Source organism: Anopheles nili, chromosome 3, assembly GCF_943737925.1.
Source record: "Anopheles nili chromosome 3, idAnoNiliSN_F5_01, whole genome shotgun sequence".
Lineage (NCBI taxonomy): Eukaryota > Metazoa > Arthropoda > Insecta > Diptera > Culicidae > Anopheles > Anopheles nili.
The window spans coordinates 71,308,033-71,330,898 of NC_071292.1; the positions used below are offsets into that span (position 1 = coordinate 71,308,033).

Consider the following 22,866-nt stretch of genomic DNA (forward strand, 5'->3'; position numbering starts at 1 on the left):
GTTTGGTCTCGCTGTCACCCTAGCTGCCGTTTCTTGGCTTTGTCGGCAGTGCAGCACGCACCGTGGTCCCGCTAACAGGATGCCCTGCGAAAAGTGCAATGTGAAGTTCGGTATCATAACTCGCAAAAAGTCCTGCTATGAATGTCATCGTCTGTTCTGCCGGAACTGCCTGTCCAAGCGACAGGAACGGTTCCTATGTCCCAATTGCACAATCTTCACCAGACGTCCTCTGTCGCGCATCGATCTGTCCCAGCTGAAAGTGAAAGACCTCATCTTTTACCTGCAGTCTAAACACATTTCTACTTCCGGTTGCGTTGGTGCGTATAAACGTGTACCGGATAAACAGAGCGCCAACTAGCGCAAATATGATGGATGTCCTTACTCGTTTCATTACAGAAAAAGACGATTTGATAAATCTGGTCATTGCCCACGTAAACTCCGGTGGCAGCTCACCTCGCACGCCGGGAAGTTTTAGTGCCGCTTCGTCTAACGCGGAGTCGGCTTCCGGAGGCTCGTCACGCTATGGAAGTTTTTACCGGAACGGAACCAAAAACTACACGAATACGTTCGATCAAATCAAGAGCACCTGCCAGAACTTGTTTTCCAACATTTCGGATAAGTTTAATGCAGGTAAGTGAAACGCTTAAATGACAATATTTTCCACATTGCTTGCGTTGACACTCATGTTCTCCGTTCTCCGTTTGCAAGATGGTTCCGAAGACGTCCGTCCGACCGCTCCACCGGAGGCAGACATGCACCATCACATCTTTACCCAGCCCCGATTTGGCAGCAATAATGTGTACCATTCGGTCAACCCCAACGGAACCAACATCTTCCATGAGAATACTGCCGATGGCGACGGAAGCCAAAGGGTGCCATCAGGGCAGAACTCGCAGCCAGCGCACGATAGCAGCGCCAGCAGTGGAACGACGAGTGGGGCTGACTCGAGTGCGGCTTCGTCTTCCTTTTCTTCCCCCAGCAGGGAAGCGCCCTCGCCACACGAGGCGTCACAAGGTCCGACGGGCGCACAACTCCAAGCTCAAGCGTCGTTAGACGATCGTATCGAAAACATTCTAGCATTAGAAGCAAGTGGAACAGGCTGTGAGTGTTGTTCCGACGATGAGGATGAAGACAGAAACATGCGGTCGCCGGAAGCGAATGGTCCGCCCCCTGAGGAAACGAGTGACGACGACGTGCCACAACGTTCGAAGCTATCTCGCCGAAGCCTTTCTCATTCGAATTTATTTCCGCCCGAGCAGGCCGGCCCTAGCGTGGACGTGTCGGCGGCAACACCGAGGGTGGCCTCACGAAGCCAAACTCCATCGTCATCGTTTGACGATCTGTTGGCCGATGCGGAAGGAACTAGCAGCAGCAACGCCGACCAAGCGATCGCTCCTTTAGGCACGATGACCGAAACCGATGCCGTTAACACGACGATCGCATCACTCAACGACACAGAACAGTGGCAGGTGATCAATACTTCAGACGCGAACGATAGTGGCACACTCGAGGCGGCCATTGGAGTTAGCGATCTGCCGATAACAGACACGACGAACGAAACGATGACACTCACGATTAACGAGGCTGGACCGAGTAGCGACAGCATAAGCAATTCCGTGGAAATAAAACCAAAACCGCCTCTCGTGCTTCCGGTGCCCTGCATTGGTGACCGGATTGAAGCTGGAGCGACTGTCATAGGCCGCCGACGATCGGATAGTTATCTGTTGGCGGATTATACCAACACGTTGCGACCGGTTGGTCCTACGGGCCTGCTAGCAGATCGAATGGCACAGATTGGTGGCCCGAGCGGGGACACGAATGCTTCCTCAAGCCACGCTGGCAGCCATGGGATGTGCTTCCGATGCGGAAAGCGACGCAGCGGAATCCGGCGACAGTTGAAGAAGTTCCGCAAGCAGCTGGAAACTGCCAGTGGATCAGAAGCAGACAAACAACGCCAGCTGGAGACGTTCCTGAGTTATCTCGAGCGGCGCAGTAAAGGATCGTTCGAACTAACCGACTCCGAATCGATCACTGAGGAGGCGAGCGTAAGCTGGACGGATGAAGCTAGCGGAGGTCTGGCGTCCGCTTTGGACTCTCACAATGGTCCCACGGGCGATGTGGGTGGGTTGCGCAACCAGTCTTATCCGCAACCGTCGGACGAGACGACCATCTGCACGAACATTTATTCCTCCGGCAACCAGGAGTTGATCAACATGAAGCAGATCAAATTGAGCGACATTAGAGAAAGGTAGGAACAAGGCTGCGCAACGCCAGAGGCCGATAATTTAGCATAATTTACTTGTCGTTTCAGTGCGGATTTGGACGTGCTGTCGGTGAAACAGCTGAAAGCTATTCTGATGGTGAATCGAGTCGATTTCAAGGGCTGTTGCGAGAAGGCTGAACTACGTGAACGCGTACTACGGCTGTGGCGCGATTTCAAATCCATCCCGTGTAAGTTTCCCGCGATCTCTTCATTTTGTTTTTCCGTTTTCCTCACTTTCTGAGGTTTGCACTCATTTCAGCTATCGAAAAGCTGCCGTCTGACGATTTGTGCAAGATCTGCATGGATGCCCCCATCGAATGCGTGATACTGGAGTGTGGACACATGACCACCTGTACCGCGTGCGGTAAAGTACTAAGCGAGTGTCCCATTTGCCGCCAGTACATAGTACGGGTGGTGCGATTCTTCCGAGCCTAATAGTCCCTCCCAGTTTTCAATCGTCTCAGGGTATGATAAGCGGTGGGGTAAAAGCGCGAGGAAAGTGTACGAACCCTTTGGGCACGTACCCGCTGTCCGTTCGCGCCAGTTTTGTTTGTTTTTTGTTTAAATATAATTAATTGGTAACTATTTAAATTTTGAAAAAAAAAACAAATCCCGTCTCACCATTAGGCGGGTTTACTTTTACGTAACGTAACTATTCTTTTCTATCGGGTTCCTAAACGTACCCTGGTGCCATCGTTCCGTATGGGGTTTATGTGGACACCATCCGGTTGACGTTTTCGGTTCGAAGTTCGGTCGATCTTCTATTCCAAAGACCGCATTTTCGGAAAAGCGAGCGCTCGCAATAGACAAATAATATCTATCTCTAAGGACCGACATTAAATTTACACTCACATACACGCACACAAAACATACATACATGCTCTAAACGAAACAAACGAAGTAAAAAATGTGATCTAGTTAATCTAGGGTAAAATGCAAGCAAAGCGAAGACATGCAAAAAGAACTGAACGGCTTAAAGGAGGCCCTAAATAGTCAGCGTTATTGAGGGTGTAGATAAACGCGCCTCTTGCGTTGAAATGCGTTTCAACGAGACGCGAAACAGGACGCATGAGTAGAAACGATAAGGCTACCGAGATGCTCGGTACAAAACAAATATGAAACGAAGCGGCGAATGTGGCGTTTGGTGTCCTGTAACCGCGAAACTGCATACGGACACCACGTGGCGCATTTGAAAGACACACGTGCTCGGAGGTGTAGGATTTGCGTGGGAACGGTGCTCTAAATGTAAATTTTTCTGTGTACCCGTGTGTACCCGTCGATGCTTTACGTTCTCGCAAGTTATACTTAACTCTGCAGAGGAAATTGATCCTTCCAACACCGATACACACATCCTTACGCAGTCCTGCTACTAGCCGGGACCGCCATTTGTTCGACAACTATTACCAATAACATGCGTGTAGCGCGCCGGAACCTCGTACGTTCGGTGACAAGGCAAAGCGCACCAATCTATAACTCGTTCGATCTAATTCTTTCCATTAGACTTTCCATTGTTGAGAATATGTACAAGCAAAAACAAGGTTAATGAATTCCAATTGCAACTAGCAAGTAATTACTGTAATTACAATAAAAAAAGCTGTACTATCGGAAGAATCCGTAGCGTTATCGTTGATCCGAACAAGGTCCTGCGGAATGTGATCCGTTGAAATTATCCCCATATTTGCAGAGCATTAACACAGGGAAAAAGGATCGCCTGGAAGTAACCTTCGGAAAGTTTTTTAAAAGAATTGTCTGTGTTAGATGTATTTCTGTTTCAGGTTCAAAACACGAACGCACGTTTTATGCAATAATTTAGATAGTACATCGCAATGAAAGACGCGCACAGCTTTGGGATTTGCTTTATCATTGTCCAAACCGGTCGCCGTTCGAGATCACTGCTCGAATGGGCTACTTTTTGCCGGGTTCATTTTTTCTCGTGTGTCTCCCTTCGCCTTTCCCTTGGCATTCGGCACGGGTAACCGTCCCGGCGCTGGTATTGGTGACATGCATCGGTTCACGCGCGCCACCATTCGCACCTGCGCGTAATGCGTTACGCACCAAAGATGCAAGCAAAAAGCATCTGATCGAATCGGGACCGCATTTCTTGCACGCAGTTGGGAAGAGACAACACCGATTGCAGCAAACAGCAGCGTCCTGTGGGTTATCTCGGGGGTGGTGGACGTTGATTACTTGCCGTTTATCGAGCGATTCCCGGTCCAATATTTGCGGTCCGCGATAAGGGCGACCTCTGTTTCGAGTGGGGTTTTGTGCAATGATAAACGCACGAAGGGTTGTTTCTGTGGCTGGCATGCGGTGTTGACACACGGGAGGAGAAACAGCAACCCCCGGTACAGATACAACAACGCGCATCGGGAAGGCGTCTAGTGGAGAGGCCTGTTATGTCGTCAGGTCAGCGGTTAACAAACAAGGGAAGGCGAAGTGAAGGAACAATATAACAAAAAATAAAATCCATCAACGACTCGCGATCGTACACGGGTTGCCTGCGTTCCAACCGAACCAATGAGGGTCATTTAGCGACGATCGGTCGTACAGCAAAGTCGTCGTTTGTTGGTGCAGATTCATCCGGTATCGTTGCGGCACACAATGGCCCAGAGTCTTGATACAGGAAGTTTGCTGTTCGAGGAGAAACCTCTGCATACGCCCTCGCTGGCAGAGGTGCGCCAAGGTACGTGTGGGGGGCGGATGTAGAGGAACAAAACACCTCTTAACATCGATCACCTTTCGTTGCAGTGCTTGCGGATGGGCTGAAATCGTGCTTCAGTACGGTGGACGTTGAGGTTGTCGATTGTCCGGATTTAAGTAAAGCACCTTTCCATCTCGCTGGAACAGGTATGGTAGCTATTACGTAGTTAAGCGACTTGCGAACCCGTTTTTTAATATCTTTTATTTCTACGGCAGGTTTGAACGGTTCACCCGTGCTGGTTGAAATCGGTGGACCACCCTATCTGCTTCCCACGGTGGACAACACGAAGCTTTACGACGTCGTCGGTGTCGCTCAACGAGCGCTCCAGGATGACCAGAAACCATTCATAGTCATCGGAGCCGGTGCTGGGCCGTTCCCGCTGGTTAACTCCAACTGCGAGGGTATGTTCAACATTCGCTACAACCCTCCGGGAACGGTCGTGAGCGAGAGCCACCTGGCGATGGTAACAGCCGACCACAAGAACGTTGTCATACGCAAAATCCCAAACACGGAAACCCGCTGTGCCCTGCTCGCGAATTTGCTCATCGCCGAGGGTAAGGCTGGTCCGGTGCTGAAGGTGAGCTGTAAACGACGCACCGGAAACAAGGACTTCATCGCTAGCATTCGCACGTGCCTTGAGGATCGGTACGGAGAGCAAACGGTTGGACTTGGTGGAGTGTTCCTGTTGCAGACCGGAAAAGCGAAACAACACGTCATGTCCCCGTTCTCGAGCACACCCATCCACACCGAGGAACAGCTGAACAAGTGGCTCAACTTCTTCGATATGCCTGCTCCGCTGATTAACGTCGGTACACTCGTCACGACGGAGTGCGACCTGGACCTGCGATTGCAGCATTTCCACAGCTTCTCCACGCACGGCCATGGTGGCCATTACCATATTGACACGACACCGGAGGAGGTCGAGTACGAGGGATATTTCGTCGTCGGTGAGCGGATCGTGCGCGTAGACAAGCCAGTTAACACGCACAAGTTTGGCCGAGATTAAGTGAAGCGTCCAGTGGAAGCGAACCGGAGAAAACGCAACCGGAAATGCATCCACTATAAATGGTAAGAGCAACAAAAAAAAACGAACTGTAGACCCATCAACGGTAGATGCATAAATAAACCTTGACGAAGGGCACACGCCAATCGGATTGTGGATTGTGTTTGCTTGCTTGTGCAAATGTAGGCCAACGCGAAGTCGACCCGGCACACTGATAAGCCACCCTGACAGGGCTGATGAAGCGTGAAGAGCGCACTTGACCGCGAACAGCCTTTGGCGGTCTCTCTGGTTCACGGTGTCCGTTCCGGATCGGTTGCGTTTGTTTGACAGCCGAAATTGGTTCGCGTTTTTAAAGTAGATAATTATTTAACGGGCAAACGTGCGGTGACAAATTGCTGATAAGCGTCCATCAAGAGTTCGTTCGTAACGGGAAAAATAGGAAAATTGAAAATAAATTAATTTCAACTGACGCATGCTCTAGATGTTATAGTAAGGATTACGAAACCCTCCATTATACTGGTCGTAAATTTTTCGCCAAAAATCGATCCTTTCCTCGTCTGGATTGATCGCCATCTGTGGCTGCGCGTTGATGCGCAAGTACGGTAGATCGAATCCTGCTGGGGTTTCCGGTTCCATCGGTGGTACGGAAGTCCATTGAAAGGGCAGCGATTCGTCGTGTGCCGGCGTCGGATTTCCGTACCGGGCAAAGTTAGTCCACAGACGGCACATGTACCGTCGGACACGTGCTTCGATCGATTGCGGTAGAACCTCTTTCGGCAACATTCGCATGCTGTTAAGAAAGGAAAGCATACGCATTAGTGTTGTGTGCAACAGCTTCCGAAACGTAATCAATTCTCACCGAAACAGATACCCTAGTTCGTCGGCATGGTAGGCACCAGGAATCGGTGAAGGAAGAAACTTCTTGTACTGATTTAACGCACCGTCATACTCGAAACGATAGAAGTACAATGGCGAACGATGCTGGTAGCGAGCGTGCAACTCGGCCGTGATCCGCATGATGACGGAGTAGCTGAAATCGGTCATCATGTCGGCAGCTTCCGGGACCTTTTTCATCGTGAAACCACTCGAGCCGAAGTAGAACATCTCCATGGCTCTAGCGAGCTCCTTCGCTTCCGGTGTGCCATGGATGACGTTGATTGTACGCGGTAAAACACGTTCCATGTCGTTCCGATACAGCTCGGGGAACCTTATCAGATGTGCCAGGAAAGAACCACCTTCACGACTATTGTAACCTAACATCAGCGGTATACTTCGAATGTGATCAGTCGTTTTCATAGCCGTTATCGGATGTGCTGGGATGATAGGGTCCTTGCTAGCTACATCCACTACCGGTCGAAAAGGCATTAAAATACCACGACGTCTTTCCTCTTCAGTAGGTGTACGATCACAAAGCTCGACCATTTGTTGTGGAGATGCCGCATTCAGCGTTCGTAGTACTTTCTGGTCAGTACGAACGGAAGGATCGATCAGCCGGGCAAGACGTCGCGTGTTGCCGAGCGTATCGTTTGGAATGCCGAAATCCATCAACGAAACACAACTCTGGCAGATCGCTTTGTGGAAGTATTGAGTGGACAGCGGCGACAGAAGATGCAAATGGACAGATACGGCACCCGCACTTTCGCCGATGAGCGTCACATTGTTGGGATCGCCATGGAAGTGCGCGATGTTTTCAGCCACCCAACGGAGGGCCAGAAGTTGGTCCTTTTGTGCCGCATTACCCTCGACTCCCTGTGATGGGAGGTGAAGGAATCCTAGCGGACCCAGCCGATAGTTGAGCGTAACAACAACGACATTCTGTTCTAGAAGGGGCTCTGGGGAGTAACTGAAAGAAATGTGGCTTTCATTAGCAACGAAACAATACAAAATGTCCACACCACACTTCCTTACCAATCGCTGTTGCCGCTGCCATATTTGAAAGCACCGCCATGGATAAACACCATGACCGGAAGTGGTTCTGCGCTGCGACTTACCTGTGGTGTGTACACATTCAGATGTAAACAATTTTCTGAGCCTTGCCAGCGGTTGTTGAATGGGTTTTTTGCAACGCTGGTATCTCGTTCAACACTGCAGTCCAATTCCGGGGATGAAAACTTACTTAGTGGTGTCGGAGGTTGAAAACGTGCCCGACCAATCGGTGCGTTTGCGTAAGGAATTCCACGAAAGGCATAGAAATCATTGCCATCTCGAAGTTTTTCAACAACTCCTCGAATAGTTCCACATGGCACGTCGACATTTATTCGATTTAGGTTGCTGATCTGGTAATTAGAAGGAGAATTCAATGGCCCACAGACAACAACTGCAATAGATCGTGATGCTTACGTTTCGGACAAAGTTGGGGAGGAATAGATCAAAGATCGGTAGACAAGAAGACCTCCGATAAGATAGCTTCAAACTCGACCACATAACAACGAGTGGGACCGATTGATACGATTAGTTGGCTTAAACAATTGTAAAGCGCCTACTAACGTTTGGTTTTTATGGGTTTGTGCCGCTATTTGTAAGCCGATACTAATGATCAGTTCGCACGCAGAACTAATGAACTTGAGACTGTTCGTGATCGCTTTTAAGTTCATTCACAGGCTATAAGATAACCATCAATTTCCTTATTTACAGACGGTGCAGTAAATTTTTGGTTTGAATCGTTTTCAACCTTTTTATTATCTTTAATATGAATTTCAATTTAAGCAGATACTCCATCGATAATATCAAGCAAAAGAAACAGTGATCGGTTTAGAATGATGGTCCTTTTCAAAGATAGCTTCAGAAGATAATTTATAGGCCAAATTTGGACGCTTTACATTAATTAGGGTAATAAATCCGATGTGTAATATAATTCAAAAATTAACGAGCCAAAGTATGACACAGGGATGCAATTCAAACTCCATTTGACGTATCGCTGCTGACGTTTAAAACGGGAATACGTGTGCGTGAGCGCGACAATGTTTTGGTCGAAGGTTTGTTATCATTTACTATTTTAGTGCATTTAGTGTGCATAGTACGGCCCACGACTAAAGTTAGTTGAAAGCCTACAAAGAAGTTCGTATCCTTGAATATGATTCAAATTCCAACTAATGGTTTTCTAGCGTAGAATGCTGTATTGATTTCCGTGAAAAGTCCCGCTTTTGGGAGCACTACATTTTTTAAAGAAAGGCGGAATAATATTAAAAATTTATAGTAAACAAACAATGTAAGTATATGGTACATTGTTACTCGAGGTGAGTAAAGTTACATTGATTTGGTGTATCTATTTTTAGCATTTTAAAACCAAATTGTGAACCGTATCGCGATTCTTAAAAACGCGAGTCCATCGGTCTATTGGAATTTAAAGATTAACCAAGATCTATTGGGAAGTGCATCAAACCGATGATTGCGTAGCGTAAATAAGATACGATTTTCGTTGAACTCAACATTGGAGCGCTATTGATAGGAGGAAGGAGAAAAGGATACGTAAAGTATATCGTCGATATCGCTGTATTATTAGAGTGAGCTATAAAACAGACAAATTCCTTGCAATAGCTATGCTAAAGCATGCACGTCTACTGGGATCTAAATTCATGTGCTCTGCACAAGTTCCTCTTACATCCAGCGTCCGATGGGCAAGTATTGTGTGGTTTTGTCTGGCTTCCCCATCCAACACGTTACGCTACCCGTGGCGGTGTTCTTTGGTGACCTTTGCACCTTTATTTCCTTCTCTATTCAACACGCTTAAAGGGTACATCGGTAGAGGGTTGCGTTGTTGATTATAAATTGTTAAGTGTGATGCATGAGTTAGCATTTTCGATCATCTGTAGCTTATCTGCAGCTTGTGGTGTTGTGATATCATGCGTAACTGATATTGTTTGTTGCACTGCCTATAATAAAACGAATACGTGTGCCGTGGTTGGTTTACGGCAGTTTCGTTTTCGTTGCTTATATAGATCTGGGTAGTCTACTAGCTTGGATTAACTCTCATTCAATTACCTTTTACAGATGAGGAACGTAGATCGTGTGAACATAAAGGTGCAACAGGGTACGGTTAGTGGCGTGAAGGAGATCCTTCCCAATGGGGGCACGTTTTGTGCATTTCGAGGTATACCGTACGCAAAACCACCGGTTGGGGAGTTGCGCTTTCGGGCGCCACAACCACTTGAAAAATTCCCATATCCCGTGTTGGATTGCAGTGTCGAACGCGATGTGTGCTTCAGTAGAAACATGTTCACGCAAGAGGTGGAAGGGTCTGAAAATTGTTTGCATTTGAACGTGTACACGCCGGATTTGGAGGGCCTAAAGAAACCCCTGCCGGTGATGGTTTTTATCCACGGTGGTGCATTTATGATTGGCAGCGGAAACGGTGACTGGTAGGAGTATGTGAGTTGTAATCAAAAAGGCGTCTGTATTTCACAAGCATTGATGTACTTTTAGCTATTCCCCTGAATATCTACTGCAGGAGGATGTAGTTGTGGTCACGTTGAACTATCGACTAGGAACGTTGGGATTTTTGCATCTACCCAGCCAAGGCATCGAAGGAAACGCAGGCCTCAAAGATCAGCTAATGGTGCTGAGATGGGTGCAGAAGAACATTTCACAGTTCCACGGGGACCCGAACAATGTAACGTTGTTCGGTGAGAGTGCGGGCGCAGCCTCCGTTCATCTGCATTTACTCTCACCTGTATCGCAAAAATACTTCCACAAAGCGATCTGTCAGAGCGGAAATTCCATCATGGAATGGGTGATGCAACGCGATTCGATCGAACGCACGAGAACCCTAGCAAGGCTGATCAATCCTGGCGCAAAAACGGACTCGGATGTCTATGAAACACTGCTGAAAGCAGACGTAGCCGCGCTTATGGGCCTCATGGTCAATACTTTGACTGCCGATGATAAGCGGCGTGGGCTTCCGATGCCGTTCAAGCCGGTCGTTGAGGAGGGTGTTCATGGGCCGGACACCGTTGTGCCGGTGCATCCGTTCGTGGCCTTGCAACAGCCTGGTCGAATCCCGGCTATACCCATGATCTTCGGGAACAATGATCGCGAGGGCACCATCATGATGATGGATGCGATAAAGAAGCTGGATCTGTACGATAACGACATGGCGCGAATGATCCCACGGACGGTAAACGTTTCGCCGAAGGGTCCCTCCTGTGAGCAACTGGCCAGCGAAGTGAAGCAGTTCTACTTTGGATCGGAGGGCGTTTCAAAGAAAACCGTCAACCAGATGGCTGATCTAATGACGGATTATCATTTCGGAATTTTGGCGAACACGTGCGCGGAGATGCACGCAAGGTATCAACCGGACTCACCCATGTTTTACTATCAGTTCAGCTACGATGGTGAGCTGAACATGTACAAAAAGTTACTCCGGCTGTCGATTCCCGGCGCGTGCCACGCAGACGAGCTCTCGTATATGTTTCTGTAAGTTGCAAACTCTTCAGGTTAGGCTGTTGGTTAAATCGTTCGCATTCTTTTCGGTTCCAGGATGCGGCTGGCAAACTATGACGTGAGTCCTGAAACGGAAGAGGCCAATGTGCGAAAGCTTATGTGTCGCATGTGGACTAACTTCGCAAAACATGGACATCCGACACCGGATGATGATCGGAGCTTATCGTACCGGTGGGACCAGGTCGATAAAATAGCACCGGCGTCAACTGAGCCGTTCCAGTTGAGGTGTTTGAATATCACTGCCAAACCGGAAATGATTATGAATCCGGATAAGGACCGCATCGACTTTTGGCGCGGTGTCTACCGAAAGTGGAACGACGATTTTCTTAAAGTAAAACTTTAAGCGACATACATGCGCTGGACTCATGTAACACAGATATTAGGCGCATATGCAATGGGGGCGGGAATATATCTTTTATATATATTTTAATATGAAAAATGTCCCTGTGTTTCCATTATGCCGAAATCCAATCCGAGTCGTCCACTTATTCTATCTGTGGCAGCAGATGCGATCCGTTGAATTTGTGGTAGAGATTTTTCCAAAACTGAAAACGTTCATAGAACAACTCCGTCGTCATTTTGTTGCTGTCCACGTGCTCCAGATTCATGACCGATGGGAAGTACTGATCGGCGTCTTGAGTTGAACGCTCTATCGGTGTCCAATCGGCAGTACCCTGGGGGTTTGGATTTCCGGTGCGTGCAAAGTTAACCCATAGGTTGCACAAATACGCCCGAAACTTGCCCGCAGTAGATTCATCGTCAGCTACTTCCGTTTTGTAGGCGGTTGAGCTGTGGCATAAGCAAAACATTACGTTAACTCCGGCAACTTTGGTAGCGGATGTATACCAACCTGAACAGATAATACAAATCGTCACCATGGGCCGCTCCGGGATGTTCTGGCGGGACTTGCATTTCCTGGCGATACTTGTTCAACTCGCCGACAAAGGAAAACACGTACATATACATCGGAGCGCTACAAACGATTAAGCGTAAGTTGTTGTCCATGACCGACTGTTCTACCCTTTTACCTTTGGTATCGGGCGTGCAGTTCCGCGGCAACGTATCCTGCGAGCATGTTGAGATTATCGCCCAACACTGTAGCGATGCTGCCTATGGTATCTAACGAAACGGGCTGATTTTGGAAGAAAAATCGCGCAATTTCGTCGCTAGCATACCGTGCGTTCTCGTCACCTTGAATGGTCAGCGTGCCAGGAATGAACCGCGATGGGTCGCTCGAATAAAACGGTAGCTTTTCGGGGATCATCGGCCACAGTAACAAACCCTCTTCATTGGTGCTTCCTAGTACGATCGGAATTTCCTCTCGGAACTTTTTTTCGGTGGCTTGGGAAGGATGTTCCGTGATGATAGCATCCTCGCTACCGGCCTTCTCAATGACGGGTGTAAACGGAAAACGTAGCAGTAGCGTTTGTTCTCGCTCGCTCAACACCTGGTTCTGCAAGGCGGCCATTTTTTCAGCGGGAGCGTTCATAAGCGTAGCAAGAACATCCTCATCCGAATCACCCTTACAACCGAGCAACTGTGCAAGCTTGCGAGTTCGTTCGACAGGCTCGCGTTGCCACACCCATTCGTTGAAAGCGGTTCCACTTTGCGCGATCGCTTTCTGGAAGTACGGCCTCGAATCTTCGCTCAAATAGTGCAGCTGCACCGAAGCACCACCGGCACTCTCACCAAAGATGGTTACATTGTTGGGATCGCCACCGAACCGGGCGATGTTTTCGCGCACCCACCGGAAACTCATCCGTTGATCCTTGAGACCCATGTTGCCCGGAATACCGGCCGTTGGTAACGAGAGAAAACCCAACGCACCCAACCGGTAGTTGATGCTCACGATCACTGCGCCCTGTTGCACGAGGTAGGGCGGCTCGTAAAGCACCGAAGAACCGGTTCCGGTACAGAAACCACCGCCATGAATCCACACCATCACTGGTAGTAGCGCTTTCGGGTGCAGGTCCGGACTGAAGACGTTAAGGTACAGACAATCTTCTGATTGATTTTTGATGCGCACATCGCCGGAAAGACTGTTGGGTCCGTCGGTGAAGCACTCGAGAGGATTCGTCGGAAAAGTGGCTAATGCAACAGGTGGTCGAAAACGCAGTTGCCCAACGGGAGCCTGCGCGTACGGAATGCCTTTAAAGACAAACCATTCGCCTCCGTTCGGTAGAGTTCCTTTGCGTCCAACGACGGTGCCGGGTTGAAGCGAAACGGTTACCTTGTCTTCGGCCATGCTTGTGATGTGGTGGGCTTGTAGAGCGAGCAATGGTGTGATGTCGATGATGCAGAGGCTCAGGTTCGACTAAGCAATCGTCTGAGGGTGTAATTTTCTTATCTTCCCACTAGTCATCTCGTGGCTATTGTCTCGGTGCTCACACATACCGGCGTACGATGATAACCGGTTCAGTCACAGGGTACGATGCTGCTGGTGCTCATTTTGATGCAGTTTTCGGGATCTACCGCTCACTTTCAACGCCCTAATTGGAGTCAATTGTTTGACGACAGTCGATCTTAACCTTGTGTCTGACCTCTAAATTTTGGGACCCTTGAAGACGTGCCTTCCGATCGTACGTTTTGCACTAAGCAAACGTTTATGTTTTCATTTCGTTTCCGTTCTTATCTTTCCGTTTCAGCGGGAGACAATCAAATGGCTGAATATTGTACCGTGGAAGTAGCATCCGGCCAAATCAAGGGGCTGGTAACGAGACTACCAGATAGTGAACGAGCATGCTACTGTTTTCGAGGCATTCCGTACGCCGCGCCTCCCGTGGGGTCGTTGCGTTTTCAACCCCCACAACCCTTAGTTCGACACGCGGCAGAAGAAGCCGTTCTAGACTGCACCAGCGAGCGTGGTGTTAGTTTGGCCGCCAGCTACCTTCCGCCGGAAGACGGCACGCTTGCATCGGTCGATTGTTTGTTCTTGAATGTGTACACTCCAATAAACCCGACCACCAGCGTGGACCGCGTGTTGCCCGTAATGGTGTGGCTTCACGGGGGTGCGTTTTGCACCGGAAGTGGCGGTTCGTCTATTTACCACCCCGAGTGGTTGGTGGCGCAGGACACCGTTGTCGTCACGGTGAACTATCGCCTCGGGCCCGAGGGTTTTCTGTGTTTACCGTCGGTGGGAGTTTACGGTAATATGGGCTTGAAGGATCAGCGGATGGCGCTGCGTTGGGTGCGAGCTAATATCGGTCGATTCGGGGGTGACTTGAATAATGTGACGCTTTTCGGTGAAAGCGCCGGTGGCGTGTCAGCGCATCTACACTGTCTGTCCGAAGGTTCCCGGCCGTTATTCCACAAGGTTATCTGCCAATCGGGTGTGGCAACGAGCCCGATAACGTTTCAGATGCATCCGGAGAGCAAAACTCGACGATTAGCGGAGCATTTCGGTTGCCCGAAGGAGGCCCCCGATAGTCAACTGCTAGGTAAGATGGATGGCTAAGAGGAACCACAGCGATTGGCTTCATTATGCGGGTTATAATGTTGCAGATACTTTACTGAGCGTGGCTCCCGAGCTGATGGCCAAAGTTCAAAAGCAAGCACTGACAGCACGCGAACAAACACTCGACAACGTGTATCCTTTTCGGCCCGTGGTGGAAGCTTCCGAGTCCGTCGATCCCATCATTACTGAGGACGTTTTCCAACTGTTGAGACGACCGGCTGGCACGAACATTCCGATGATAATCGGAGTGAATGACGAGGAGACGCTGCACAAGATCAAAACCTTCCGTCAGCACCTGCACCGGTACAAGGATGAACCGGTTCGTTTTGTTCCGGATATGCTGAACGTCCCGATGGAAAAGCGTCCTGAGGTGGCTAAAAGCATAATAGATTTCTACTGCGGGTCGGAGGGCATCTGTTTGGAGAAGGAGCTTCAACTGACCCGAATATTTACCGATTCCTACTATCTGTTTCCGGCCGTGAGGGCTGCCGAAATGCATGTGGCTAATCAGCACAGGTAGGTAGGGCTTGTGTTGTCTTTCTAAACAAACGAATTAACCATGTTGTTTAATCGGCGTGGGTTACGCTTTTTTTAGTGCGGTATTTTTCTACCTCTTCACTGCCGAAACGGAGCTGAACAAATTTCGCCAACTATGGGAGGTACCAGTGGAACATCGCGGAGCAAACCATGCGGACGACGTGTGCTATCTGTTTGGTTCGAGTTTTTTCGGTACGGATGCGGTGGCGAGGGATTCGGAAGCGTGGAACCTCCGTAAGGCGATGTGCCGCTTGTGGACCAGCTTTGCTAAATTTGGTTCGCCGCGACTGGATAATGCCGGAGTCCAGTGGACGGCACTGGAAAACCCGAACGAAGATGATTTCGACCTAACGATGTGCGAAATTGGTGCCGAGATGACGATGGTACAGAATCCGCTCAAGGAACGTGTTCAATTTTGGAGAGACCTGTACAAAAAATACAACAAATCCAACTAGAGTATCATTTAATGGAAAATTTGGTTAGATTAGGGCTGATCAGTGTCGCAGCAGTGTACACGTGTATGCTCTTTTTTTAGCAAATCACGGAAGATTGTAGACCTGTATTATCTTTGCATCTAAAAGAGTTATTTGAACGGATTGGAAACCACTCCCAAAAGCTAACTATCGGAATGTTGCTATCTTTAGCCATTTTATCGGTTTTATAAGCCGATCTGATAATAAACGTGTCAAGGTGCTGAATGAAACAGTGCTGATGTTATCGAGTGTATTAGCGTTACGCTTCTCTGCTGCATGCCGTTTGGGTGGCCATGAATATGACCCTCATACCGTTTCCTTGGTTTGTTCCTGTTTTATTCCAATGCCGAGGTCAAGCTAAAATCGCTCACGATCGCAATCACGATTACAAAAGAGGGAATTATCAAAAGAAATGATAGCTGTTGTCGGTTTTTAATTTTTGTAACCTAAAAAGAATGTCCAAAATTCATTTTGTTTTCTTACCAATAGTAGGTGTCCTAACATTCTCTCCCCGCATATGTGATATGCTCTGCAAACCCCTACATTTCACGATATCTTGAACTGTAGGGGTTAGTTTCAGCCGCGGATATCGTCGACGCGGGGTTTCTGATTGTTACTCTACCCCAAAGCAACAGCAGCAATCTTATCTCATGCCCGTGATAGCAGACTTTAAAACTTTGATCATCCGCGGCGGGTGGGCTTTTGGATATACACGGTTGGCTCAGTTCTAAGCCAACTTCCAAGCACGATGGTTATCCGCAAGCTGTACGTTCCACCGTCGGTCGTGAAGCTGCCACCGGTAGTGGATCCGACTCATTTGCCACCGGCCACTGCTTATCAGGTAATTATCGACCGCACAGACGCGAGATACAACTGCAACAGAGTGCGAAAGCGATTGTGGCAGCGTCAGATAATGCCAGGCAGGTGTCTGTGCTCGTGTTGAGTTACGTAATCAGTTGCGATCGCATCTTTCAGCCTCCGGCAGAGGATCTTCCGCTCATCATCGACCCAGAAAGTTCCTCGGACGGAACACCGCTCGTTTTCGCGGACGATTTGCAGCTAGAGCTTGCGCCGGGGAAAATCGTCGGCCGTCGGAAGGTCCTCCCGGATGGAGCGGAGTACTTCTCGTACCAGGGCATTCCGTACGCGCACCCTCCGGTGGGTGAGCTACGGTTCAAGCCACCCGTTCCGTTGGAAAAATTCGCCGAAGAACCACTTCTCTGCGATACGGAGAAGGCAATCTGTCCCGCCGTTCTGTATCTGCCGAAGGAATCGCCCAACTCCGAGGACTGCTTGTATCTGAACGTGTACACGACCAGCTCACCGAGTGAGTCACTCGGGCTGCAAAAGCCCGTAATGGTGTGGATTCATGGCGGTGGTTTCTACACCGGAAGTGGCAATTCTGATTGGTTTGGACCAGAGAACTTGCTGGCGCATGGCGTGATTCTGGTCACGCTGAACTATCGCCTTGGGCCACTCGGTTTCCTGGCGCTACCCTCGCTCGGTATCCATGGCAACCAGGGTCTGAAGGATCAACAGTTGGCGCTGCGGTGGGTGCAGGACAACATTGCTCGGTTTGGAGGCGATCCTACGAACGTGACGTTGTTTGGTGAGAGCGCCGGTAGTGCGTCGGTCAACTGGCACTATCTGTGTCCCAAGTCACGGCAGTACTTCCACAAGGCGATCTGTCAATCGGGTTCGGTGCTGTGTCCTTGGGTGCTTCAGCACCAACCCGAGAACAACGCCCGGAAGTTGGCTGCCGTGTTGGGCTATGAAGGAGACGATGATGCTGGTGTTTTGGGTAAGTTTAATAGGAGAGAACTCGAGACTTCGGGGGCACATCTGATACAACATCTCTTCTGACCCTATGTCCGTTGCTTGTAGAAACGTTGTTAAACGTTCCGGCCGCGGATCTGGTGGCGAATGCAGCGAAAGCTTTCGACGAAACCCAGACAAGGATTTACCTGGTGTCACCGTTCATACCGTCAGTCGAGGATGCCAGTTCGGAGGATGCGATCATTCCGAAGCGTGGTGAGGAACTGCTCAAGCAGCCGATGGCTACTAACATCCCGCTGATATGCGGCGTGACGAGCGCTGAAGGGCTTGTCATGTATGGAAGAGTCCAACAACAGCTGAACGAGCTGGTGGCTAGTCTGGCGAAGACAGTGCCACTGGACCTGAGCGATTCGAGTCCTTCGCTCGAGGCCGTGGTGGAGGAGATACGTCAGTTCTACTTCCAGGATCAACCGGTCGATCAGGGTGGCATCGAGCGGTTGATTGATCTTGTGGCGGATGCCGCTTTCTACTTCCCGATTTATGCCGCCGTAGAGCTGCACATGCGCTATCAGCAGGAGTAAGTACTGAGTGTTATTGGTTTATGGTCGATTCGTGAATGATTTTGGTTTGACCTTTCGCTAGAGCTCCGTTGTACTTCTACCGTTTCTCCTACGAGACCGAGCTCAATCTGTTGGCCAAGGTGTTTGGGGTCCCAGCCGGAACACCGGGAGCTAGCCATGCCGATGAGCTGCCATATCTGTTCAGTGGGAGCGAGTATACCGCGCAGGTTGAGCCAGGGTCTGTTGCAGATCGAGCCCGTTCACTGGTGTGCCGGTTGTGGACGAATTACGCGAAATTCGGTGTTCCAACGCCGGCGGAAGATGATGTCGGATTCAGCTGGGAGCCACTTCCACCAACGACCGCTGAGGAACCGTTCGTCCTGCGAGCACTCGACCTCAACGAACAGGTGCAGCTTGTGGAAAGCCCGAACCACGACCGGATACAGTTCTGGCGATCACTCGCTGAACGCTTCAACCCAAGCGTACTGCCGTAGGGTGAAAGTCCACATTCCTGCCCTCCGCCAGTCGGTGATTTTCGTATCTGTATGCGATGAGCTTAGGAACATGCATAGAAATCTTTACCAACGTGCGTTTTTGCTATTCCGGTGTGTGCAGGTGCACCAGCTTACACCAACTGATATCCGAAACGGCCTGAGGTTGCAGATATCGGCAGCGATAAGAAAGAAACACCCCAACAGAGGGTGGAATCCCTTTAACCCTTGCAGTGCTCGGGTGTCGACGCGTTTAGGGTGACCTTGGGAAAACGGTTAACGGGGCAATGATACCCTGCGTCAGTGGCACAAGCAAACCGATTTAGTCATCAACGGTTTAATAAATGCACCTTCGTAATCGACGCAACTGTCGATTGCCACGCGTTGCGATGTTGAATGGATACACTTTCTTCGGTCTGCGAGTATCACCGTCACGTCTAAAACGCGATCGCGAAATAATCATATGCTAATCGTAAGCCGCACTTGCATAGCAAACTAATCGCCACTAATGCGGTCTGCAACGTCGTGGGTCTTCTTTTCGCTGGTTCGTTGGTTGAGTTCGGCGTTTTTTTTATATATAGATTCCAGCCGGTCTGGGAACCAGCTGTAGTCGAGTTGAAGTGGCCTACTGTGATTGTGAGTGATCGTTCAGCGATGGTGATGCGAAACGTGTTCAAGCGCTCGACGGTTTTCCAAGATGGAGACCGAACTGGGACGCAAGTGTACGATGTAAGTGTGCATGAGTGTGCGCATGTCACGAGGATCCTCGAGACTCATTTAACGGTGGTCCAAATTTTGCAGCCTTCCGCCCGGATTATGGTGAAGGTGGCACAAGGTTCCATATATGGCACGAAGGATCGACTCCCGAATGGGAAGCCCTACTACTGCTTCAAGGGCATTCCGTACGCCCAACCTCCAGTGGGAAAGCTGCGTTTCGCTCCACCTGTACCGATCGAACGATACACCGTGTCTTATCTAGATTGTAGCCGAGAACGGAGCAGCTGTTTGGGGAGAGATGTGATCACACGCGAGATCACAGGTTCCGAAGATGGATTGTTCCTGAACGTGTACACTCCGGTGTTGGCCAGGGAGCGAAACTACGCTCGAGAGCGACCTTTGCCGGTGATGGTGTTCTTCCACGGCGGTGGTATGACGGGTGGGAACGGTGACAGCAGCATGTACTTGCCAGACTACCTCGTGCAGGAGGATGTCGTCGTGGCTACCGTGAACTATCGACTCGGTGTACTCGGGTTCCTCTGTCTACCAGAGGCGGGCATCGAGGGTAATTCTGGACTGAAGGATCAAGTAGGTCACGGAGGACGAAAGATGAGCAAAGCATCTCTCAGACGTGTTTCTCTTTTCTAGCGTCTCGCATTGCAGTGGATCAATCAGAACGCCTCGACGTTTGGTGGAGATCCACAGAACGTGACCATTTTTGGAGCGAGTTCCGGTGGCAGCAACGTTCTGATGCACTGTTTTTCGGATCTTTCGCGGCGCTACTTCAACAAGGCCATCGCTCAAAGTGGCACCGTGTTCGCGGACTTGATCTATCAGTCGAACCCACAGGAACGAGCTCGTTCGTTGGCGCAGATCTTTGGCTACGAGGGAACCTCGGATGAAGGTGTGTTGGCCACGCTGCGTGACGTCCCAGCTCGGCGGTTGTACGAAGCACAGTTCCTCGTCCTATCAGCGCGAGAACGCGAGTACGAGCCTATCTTCCATTTCCCGTTCACGACCGTCATCGAGCGGGAGCAATCCACGGATGCGGTGTTGCGCAAGACACCGATGGAGTACTTGCGTGAAAAGGACTATCTGCAGGTGCCGGTGTTGTGTGGATACAATGACAAGGAGGGAATGCTTGAGTTGGTGGACATGATCAAGAACCTGGCCGTTTACAATAGCCGACCGGAGAAGTTCATCTGCGGGTCGTTCGATGTGGACTACTTCAGCCCAGCGGCTCGTGTACTCGGAGAGGAGTTGAAACGGCACTACTTTGGTGAGGCAATGATTGACCGCACAAACCTAGACCGGCTTGTGGAGTTGCTGTCCGATCGGTTCGTGGTTGGGTACTATGTGTTGTGTCAATTGTGGAGCACGTACCAAACGAAGGCACCGTTCTACTCGTATCGGTTCGCATTCGAAGGTGCGCTGAATAAGGGCAAAGAGTTGCTGAAGTTCCAGCATCTTCCAGGAGCGTGCCACATCGACGAGGTGTACTACCTGTTCAGTTCGGCACTACTTCGGACGGAGATTCCACCAACCGATCCTGCGTACGAGGTTCGACAGCGTATGGTTCGTATGTGGACGAATTTCGCCAAACACTCGGACCCGACACCGACCATCGAAGGTTCTGATGGGGTCGTTCTTTCTTGTCGCTGGGAACCGATGCGAGCGATCCCTGGAATCGATGGACAACCCACGAACTACAGCGTGTTGTCGATTGGGAAGGAGCTGAAGATGGGCGTGTTGCCGGAGGTCGAACGGTTGGGCAAGTTTCTCGACGTCATGGTACGGTGTAATGGATCGATCGATAATTTCGTCATACCTCGCATTCACTCTCGAACCGGTAGCAGCAGTTGACCGGTCGATGGGTGGTTAAATTATTCCCCGGCCACCGATGGAGCGATAACGAATTTATAATTGATTGTTTGATGCAACGGGCATGGTGTACTGGCACCCGGTTCATTAGCATATGCAAGAGCCACTAGGAGACGTACGGAAACCAGTGCTGGGTAACTATTAAACCACACATCACACTAAAGTTTGTAGTAATTGCGGTTGCCACTTGCAAGTTTCCTTTGGTGACTGATTCTCCTCCAAGTGGATGGCTTAGATACGTCGGAAACGATGCAAACAGTTCAGCATTTGTAATTACATTAACGTCATTTTTAGGTTGTACAAAACATACGGCAACAATATACTTTAAATACGAACCATAAAGGTGTTTATCTCTAATTTCGTTCACCGTAGTCCTCGCAAACTCCTCGGTCTCATGAAGTTAAAGTTATCTCAAAATGGTGTGCACCTTTCTCGGATATTCCCGGGAGCTCGTGTAAGCGTGAATAGCAATCCAAATGCACCAGCAAGCTGATGCCTTTTTAATGTTGTCCCGGTTCTCAGAAATGAGTGGGGGTGGTAAAAAATACTCCCCGAAAGGTAGCTGCTGGTGCAGCTATAAAGACGTATACGGTGGATCAAACAGGTCCGTAGTCCCATAGGATGGTAAATAATTAAGATGTCAGCGGCAGGTGTTGGTCGGTGTGCCGTACGCCTTTCGCAGAATCGCACCCATTCTAGCCCACTATCCGGCTCCAGGCTAGAAAACCTGCAAAAATCTTATACCGTGCAGCTTCCAACAGCTGGCTGGGAAACGAAATGGTGGATGCTGTAGACGACCTTCCAGTAAAAGGAATTTGTTTGCATATTCATTTCCATTTCCGGTGTATTATGTACAGCTACATTTAATGCTCTTCGGAATGCGCGTCTAATCACTGGAAAACCTGTGGACACGCATTAATTTCACCCGAAGTGAACCGGCATCCGGTGAGTTCGTGGAGGTGTATTTCATTTTCGGTCAAATGTTTCTGCACCACCGAGCGCAGCCGAATTTGAGTGCGTCAGAATTCGCCGGATGCTTCCATTATGGATCTAATTATGGATTCATTCAGAAGAAATGCCGGCTGGGATACGACTTATCCGGTGTTCAATAATGCACGGTTCTTCGGAGCATAATTGAGTTGTTGTGGCTGCTGGAGCGGCGTTTGAGCGAAGTTAATCATTCCGGTTCGCGGTCGCATCCGCTCGAACTGGATCTTTCGTCTCAGCAGCAGATCTTTTTCGCATGAGATACCGGCAAATGGGGAGCAATCGATGGCGATTCGCATTCTTTAATTTTCCTTGCTTTCCACAGACCATTTGCAAGGAAGAGAAGCGGTTTGATAATTTCTGCTGAGCTCATCTCACAGAGGTCGAAGCTCAAACCATCCGCAATAGCGCGTACAAAGCATGCATGATTGAGCAATTAAAAGGAAACCAATGTCCGGCGCCACTGATGCGTGATGCTTGGCCGCTCTGGTCGATTAGTTGATCCATAATTCATCTGAGTAGCCGTCGACCTTCGCCGGAAGCTTTCTCACCAGAACGTGAGAAAGTAATAACATGAATAATGG

General features: G+C 49.6%; 5 protein-coding genes across 5 annotated transcripts; 3 read left to right on the forward strand and 2 right to left on the reverse strand.

Annotated features, from left to right (window-relative positions):
* Positions 1–79: 79 nt before the first annotated feature.
* LOC128726116 (serine-rich adhesin for platelets) lies at positions 80–2,698 on the forward strand. Its single transcript, XM_053819905.1, has 5 exons — positions 80–317; positions 397–630; positions 709–2,248; positions 2,312–2,451; positions 2,523–2,698. Exons 1-5 carry the CDS (start codon positions 80–82, stop codon positions 2,696–2,698), a joined length of 2,328 nt encoding a protein of 775 aa, XP_053675880.1.
* A 2,104-nt stretch (positions 2,699–4,802) lies between these two features.
* LOC128727762 (ester hydrolase C11orf54 homolog) lies at positions 4,803–6,410 on the forward strand. Its single transcript, XM_053821703.1, has 3 exons — positions 4,803–4,946; positions 5,012–5,110; positions 5,180–6,410. The coding sequence occupies exons 1-3, from the start codon at positions 4,865–4,867 to the stop codon at positions 5,968–5,970; spliced, it is 972 nt and encodes a 323-aa protein (XP_053677678.1). The 5' UTR covers positions 4,803–4,864; the 3' UTR covers positions 5,971–6,410.
* Positions 6,411–6,444: 34 nt separating this feature from the next.
* Positions 6,445–7,928, reverse strand: LOC128724986 (acetylcholinesterase-like). Its single transcript, XM_053818705.1, has 3 exons — positions 7,876–7,928; positions 6,827–7,810; positions 6,445–6,757 (listed from the first exon to the last, which is right to left on the reverse strand). The coding sequence occupies exons 1-3, from the start codon at positions 7,926–7,928 to the stop codon at positions 6,445–6,447; spliced, it is 1,350 nt and encodes a 449-aa protein (XP_053674680.1).
* A 2,267-nt stretch (positions 7,929–10,195) lies between these two features.
* LOC128724987 (uncharacterized) lies at positions 10,196–21,277 on the forward strand. Its single transcript, XM_053818706.1, has 14 exons — positions 10,196–10,325; positions 10,390–11,379; positions 11,443–11,737; positions 12,455–12,521; positions 14,223–14,843; positions 14,908–15,376; positions 15,456–15,780; positions 16,634–16,711; positions 16,846–17,671; positions 17,755–18,223; positions 18,289–18,696; positions 19,279–19,426; positions 19,499–20,002; positions 20,063–21,277. Exons 1-14 carry the CDS (start codon positions 10,273–10,275, stop codon positions 21,275–21,277), a joined length of 6,468 nt encoding a protein of 2,155 aa, XP_053674681.1. The 5' UTR covers positions 10,196–10,272.
* Positions 11,803–13,363, reverse strand: LOC128727612 (esterase B1-like). Its single transcript, XM_053821541.1, has 3 exons — positions 12,435–13,363; positions 12,257–12,379; positions 11,803–12,195 (listed from the first exon to the last, which is right to left on the reverse strand). The coding sequence occupies exons 1-3, from the start codon at positions 13,346–13,348 to the stop codon at positions 11,892–11,894; spliced, it is 1,341 nt and encodes a 446-aa protein (XP_053677516.1). The 5' UTR covers positions 13,349–13,363; the 3' UTR covers positions 11,803–11,891.
* Positions 21,278–22,866: the final 1,589 nt, after the last annotated feature.

Bases quoted from the DNA above. Each gene is read 5' to 3' on its own strand.
- LOC128724987 (XM_053818706.1), top strand. From the start codon at position 10,273: ATGGTTTTTATCCACGGTGGTGCATTTATGATTGGCAGCGGAAACGGT. The intron at 15,781-16,633 runs GTACAGAATCCG...GTTATCCGCAAG, and splicing joins TTGGTGCCGAGATGACGATG to CTGTACGTTCCACCGTCGGT. The intron at 17,672-17,754 runs GTAAGTTTAATA...CGTTGCTTGTAG, and splicing joins CGATGATGCTGGTGTTTTGG to AAACGTTGTTAAACGTTCCG.
- LOC128727612 (XM_053821541.1), bottom strand. From the start codon at position 13,348: ATGGTGTGGATTCATGGCGGTGGTTTCTGTACCGGAACCGGTTCTTCG. The intron at 12,380-12,434 runs GTAAAAGGGTAG...AATCGTTTGTAG, and splicing joins CTGCACGCCCGATACCAAAG to CGCTCCGATGTATATGTACG. The intron at 12,196-12,256 runs GTTGGTATACAT...CTTATGCCACAG, and splicing joins GATTTGTATTATCTGTTCAG to CTCAACCGCCTACAAAACGG.
- LOC128727762 (XM_053821703.1), top strand. From the start codon at position 4,865: ATGGCCCAGAGTCTTGATACAGGAAGTTTGCTGTTCGAGGAGAAACCT. The intron at 4,947-5,011 runs GTACGTGTGGGG...CTTTCGTTGCAG, and splicing joins GCTGGCAGAGGTGCGCCAAG to TGCTTGCGGATGGGCTGAAA. The intron at 5,111-5,179 runs GTATGGTAGCTA...TTTCTACGGCAG, and splicing joins TTTCCATCTCGCTGGAACAG to GTTTGAACGGTTCACCCGTG.
- LOC128724986 (XM_053818705.1), bottom strand. From the start codon at position 7,928: ATGGTGTTTATCCATGGCGGTGCTTTCAAATATGGCAGCGGCAACAGC. The intron at 7,811-7,875 runs GTAAGGAAGTGT...CATTTCTTTCAG, and splicing joins GGCAGCGGCAACAGCGATTG to TTACTCCCCAGAGCCCCTTC. The intron at 6,758-6,826 runs GTGAGAATTGAT...CTTTCTTAACAG, and splicing joins GAACTAGGGTATCTGTTTCG to CATGCGAATGTTGCCGAAAG.
- LOC128726116 (XM_053819905.1), top strand. From the start codon at position 80: ATGCCCTGCGAAAAGTGCAATGTGAAGTTCGGTATCATAACTCGCAAA. The intron at 318-396 runs GTGCGTATAAAC...GTTTCATTACAG, and splicing joins TTCTACTTCCGGTTGCGTTG to AAAAAGACGATTTGATAAAT. The intron at 631-708 runs GTAAGTGAAACG...TCCGTTTGCAAG, and splicing joins TTCGGATAAGTTTAATGCAG to ATGGTTCCGAAGACGTCCGT.